This window comes from Fulmarus glacialis, unplaced genomic scaffold (assembly GCF_000690835.1).
Source record: "Fulmarus glacialis isolate BGI_N327 unplaced genomic scaffold, ASM69083v1 scaffold48676, whole genome shotgun sequence".
Classification (NCBI taxonomy): domain Eukaryota; kingdom Metazoa; phylum Chordata; class Aves; order Procellariiformes; family Procellariidae; genus Fulmarus; species Fulmarus glacialis.
The window spans coordinates 1-4463 of record NW_009217138.1 but is presented as its reverse complement, the minus strand read 5'-3'; the positions used below and the strand labels follow the sequence as shown (position 1 = coordinate 4463).

At 57.6% G+C, this 4463-nt stretch overlaps 1 protein-coding gene across 1 annotated transcript; it reads right to left on the bottom strand.

The window, feature by feature from the left end:
* Positions 1 to 1197: 1197 nt before the first annotated feature.
* On the bottom strand, positions 1198 to 3535 carry NPM3 (nucleophosmin/nucleoplasmin 3; the record flags this gene model as incomplete). Its single annotated transcript, XM_009579548.1, has 5 exons — positions 1198 to 1632; positions 1753 to 1872; positions 2297 to 2390; positions 2651 to 2770; positions 3427 to 3535. Coding segments are annotated over 4 exons (412 nt in total), but the record flags the coding sequence as incomplete, so codon positions are not given.
* Positions 3536 to 4463: the final 928 nt, after the last annotated feature.

The following is a 4463-nucleotide window of genomic DNA, read 5'->3' as shown; positions in this document are numbered from 1 at the left end:
CACCAGCCAAGGGGGTGCATCGCCCCCAGGCCGCCTCGGCTCTGTCCTCCGGTGCCTCCCGGGCAGGCACGGTCCCCACGGACACAGCCCCACGCCACGGGGTTGAGATGCCAACAGTCCTTTCTCCTTCGTTGCAAGGGGCATCAAAGCCTCCCTCCATGGTGGTCAAGGGCTGTTCGGGGCCAGAAGGAAACAGCGGGGATGTGGGATGCAGAGGGGAGCTGCACAGGCCCCAGAGGAGAGAAACATCCCCACTAACAACCTAGGATGGAGCCTGAGCCGAGGATCTGCACCGGAGGATTTCCTACTGGAGTCCATGCGACCGAGAAACTCACTGTCCCAGGGCACCACAGGACCAGCAGGGCAGAACAGTATATGGTGCTTCTCAGGGACAACAGACAGTGTCACAAACAAGGAGGGCTGGGACAGGCATCGACCCGTGGGCCAGGGATGCAAGATTGGATGCAGGGAAACTGCCAGAGAAACATTTAAGGACAGGACCAACCCTCAGGGGTGAAAGTGCCACCTGACTAAGGCACAGAAAAGACCAAACCCTCTCCAGGTACCCAGACATGGGGGGACACAACTCCCCAGCAAAGGCCAGAGCTCAAACCCACCGCACACCCTGCAAGCGCTGGTGTTTCACCCCTCCACAGGACGGCTGCTGGGCTGAGAGCAGAACACAAGAGGGGACCTTGCTGTGACAGTGCCCAGCCCCAGGGCTGATGTGGCCCAAACCAGGGGAGTGTTGCTAACAGCTGGGTTACCTTTGGGAGCACACACGGAGCTGAGTCCCTGCCCCGTACAGCTACCTGTGACTCTGCCCCTTCCCTCAGTAGCCTGGATGCAGCGCTGAGCTGGCTGACGGGGCACAAGCGTGCAGAGCCCACAAGGGAGAGAGAGGAGCCCCCAGGCCCCTCCTGGGAGCTCTGCAGCATCGCCAAGGGAAGCAAGTGTCAGGGACTGGACACGGAAGAGTGTGTCCCACTGCAGTGTGTGAGGGAGGAACCTGAGAGCCAGCAGTGACCCCCCTCCAGACCTGACACCTGAGAGACCTTTATTCAGAGTGTAAAAACAGTTCTTTACAAAGCAGATTGACCCAGAACCTCACCCCGAATCACAAATAGGCTGTGAGCTCCCACCCCACCATAACTGCAGTTGAGGATGCAGCCTGGGCCCCGGTTTCATACTTCCAAGTGTATAAAAACCATCAAATTGTGAGTAAAGAAAAGCAAACACTAGAGTCGGTGAAACTACCTGTCTCACCACTGGCTTCACATCCATCTGCTGGGGAAGGGGCAAGGACTGACTGGGTGTTTCAGAGCTAGGGAGAGGGGGTGCACAGGGCAGAGGTCCAGGACAGCAAAAAGGCACAAGGCAAGGATCACCTCCTCCATCCCCGACTCCCAGCACAGGGATGGGGGAGAGAGGATACACCAGCAGCATCCATCCAGTTTTGGGACCAACCTCCCAGGGTTGTGGGAAAGGAGACACACCAGTGCTGGGAGCAGCCCCTGCTCCCTAAAAGGTTACAACAGAAAAACCAAAACAAAACAAAGCAGCAAACATTGAGGTCCTGGCAAGAGGTGTCCGAGGTAAAAGCCGTCCAGGGAGAGAAGTCCCAGCGAGTACCTGGAGGAAGAACCAGACTGATACCAGCAGCCTCCTGCAGCAGGGCAGCTTCCACCCACGCTTGCCACACTGGCATCACAGCCACCTGGACCCTTCCTCCGAGGCTGCCCGGCCCCTCACCTTCCCTGGAGATAAGTTACTGCTTCCTCCTCTACTTCTTGGCTGGCATGATAGGAGCAAGCTCCTCCTCCTCGTCAGACAAGTCATCATCATCCTCAAAGGAAGCATCTTCCCTATGCACTGGGACACACAAATAACTCTGTTACTCACCAATGTATGTCTTTACAAATACCACTGGCCCCCAAGAAACCCCAAAAGCAGAGCAGCCCAAGGAGCACTGGAGCAGTTTGAACAGCAGCTTATGGGCAATAAGCTGTATCCCAGTTGGAGGGACCTCTCAGTGGGGAATGGCAACAGCCAGCCATGAAAAAAGGGGACAGCGTGGGTCATCCAGACCCCTTTTTCCGTGCAAGGCTGTATGGCAGGGAAGGAATCCCTGCACGGAGTCGGCCCCTGGGGAACCAGTACAAAGAAGGCACCAAGCACACATGCTGCACAGCACCAAGTGCATCTCCCAGGGGCTCCCCGGCCAGCGTTCTCGCTGGAGGGAGCCCCTCCATACCCCTTGCTCCTCCCAAGCCTTTCCCCACCCATGACTCCTTACCGATCCGGTGCCAGCCGGCGAGATGTACCGGGCCAGAGCCCGCCGCCAGGCGGAAGGTCACCGGAGGCTGCAGCTTGAAGTTGTCCAGACTCAGCTTTAAAGAGACAGAGATGGAGCTGAGTTAGTGGCAGAGGCAAAAAGCAGAATGTCCTAGAGTCCCCAGCACAGCACCTGGCCCAGTTAAACATGACCTTCTAGGGGCATCTGCAGCCAAGGCCAAGGCTACCCAGGGCATTTCCCCACAACCTGCAGACCAGCTCATGGTCAGGATCATAGGGGAAAGGTCCACAAACATCCAGAGATGTCCAGTTCCCTGCAGCCATCCCCACCTGAGTCTTCAAAACAACCTCTTACCAAGGGCTGGCATGACAACTTCAGATTCGCCACGGGCACAGCGATCTCCTGGTTCTCGTGGTTTCGCCCGACAACCTCCACCACATTGCATTCGTCCTTGGCGCCGTCCGTGAGGCAGACCTGGGTGAGAGTGGAGATCATGAACTACTGCTCTTCTGGAGGACACAGCAGGCACAGCCGGTGCTCTCCATGGGACAAGTGACCCACAGCAATGCTACCAGCCCAGCTGCCATGCAATGTGTGAGGATGCTCTCCACAGAACAGGGAGAGCATGGAGCCCCCCGCTGCAGCAATTGCCTTCTGACCACCTCCGGAGGGGCTCTGTGCCTTTCCCAGCTGGGACAGCTGCTCCTGCAACCACCTCAAGAGATGGCACCTGGGCTGCATTTTCTGCTGATTTGACCCATGCTGGCAGGTCCTGTGCTCCCAGGACAGAAAGCGACCCCCAGCGTGCGGCATCTACCTGTAAAGCCAGAGACCCAGCTGGTGAGGTAGGCCATGTTCTAGCGGGAAGTTCCAGCAAGGTCAAATACGAGGAAAAAATACTTTCCTTCACCCCATGTCTGCAGTATTCCTCTGCTGAGCAGCCTCCTGACGCCACTGGCTTTGCTCAAGCACCTCTATAAACATGACAGTCCCATGCCCCGCCCTGAGAGCAGCCAGTGCCGAGACCTCAGCCAAGGGACTCCCCTGGTCCAGCCTGGCCAGGGAACGGGGGGTGAGGCTGTGGGCCACCATGGGAGAGGACAAGCACAGTTAATTCTCATTTCTCTTACCACAGACAGGGCCAAAATGTGGTCGGAGTCATCTTCCTCATCCACCTGAAACGTGTAGGATTTGGTACTGGCAGTCAGCTCACAGCCTGGAAAGAGGAGATCAGAAAAGCTGCAGCAGCGGTTACACGGCCCCAAGCGCCGCGGGCAAAGGGTTCCCAGGGCAAGCCCCTGCCAGGCTCGCACACGGCATCCCTCAAACACTTTATTTTGTCATGCTCAGGAGCAGCCTCAGGCCAGGGCACCCTGGGCTCCAGGATAAAGTGCCCCCAAGAATTATGCACCCGGCTCAGCACCATACAGGGACAAAACCTGGTGTCCCCAAAGAGGGCTGCCACGAAGCAGTGCCCAGGGGCACCCAAGGCCCCCGAGCACAGGCAGGGCAAGGCTCATGCCCTCCAGAGAGCCGCACAGCCAGGGCGCACTGCTCTGGACAACAGGAGAGGGAGCACACAGAAAGGCAGCTCTGCTCTCCCCAGCACCAGCAAAACATTTGCTCTGGCAAGAGTATGGAGGCAAAGACACAGAGCGTGAGACCTGAGTGATGAGGAACAACCTGAGGGGAGGCTGCTGGGCCAGGCTGCAGGGAGCTGGAGTCCCTGAAGACAAGTCTCGAGACAGATTTTATGACATACTTCTCCAAAGAGCTAAAAAAACAAGGGAGATGCAAAATCATGTCCGTGGCTCTCAGGATCAGGATTCAGCCGACCACGGGGAGGAAGGAAAGGCAGAGTGCCCTGGGCGTGTTTGGTTATTGCAGGGTGATTCACCAATGTGAAGCGGATCAGAAAAACACCGACCTGAGCCCTGCATACCAGACCCGGCATTTGCAACGGAGAGAGCGGAATTAGTCTTGGCAAACACAGCCCAGGGCAGGATCTTTTCCTAACCGTGCTTATGTATCCAGCTCACCAGGGCAAGGACCGAAACCCAGGTGCACAAAAGGCCTCGGGGGCGGCTGCTCCACTTCCCTTTTCGGTACAAGCCGCGGTGTCTGAGGTGCCTTTGGCCGGCAGCAGCCCCGGACAGGCGTGCACACC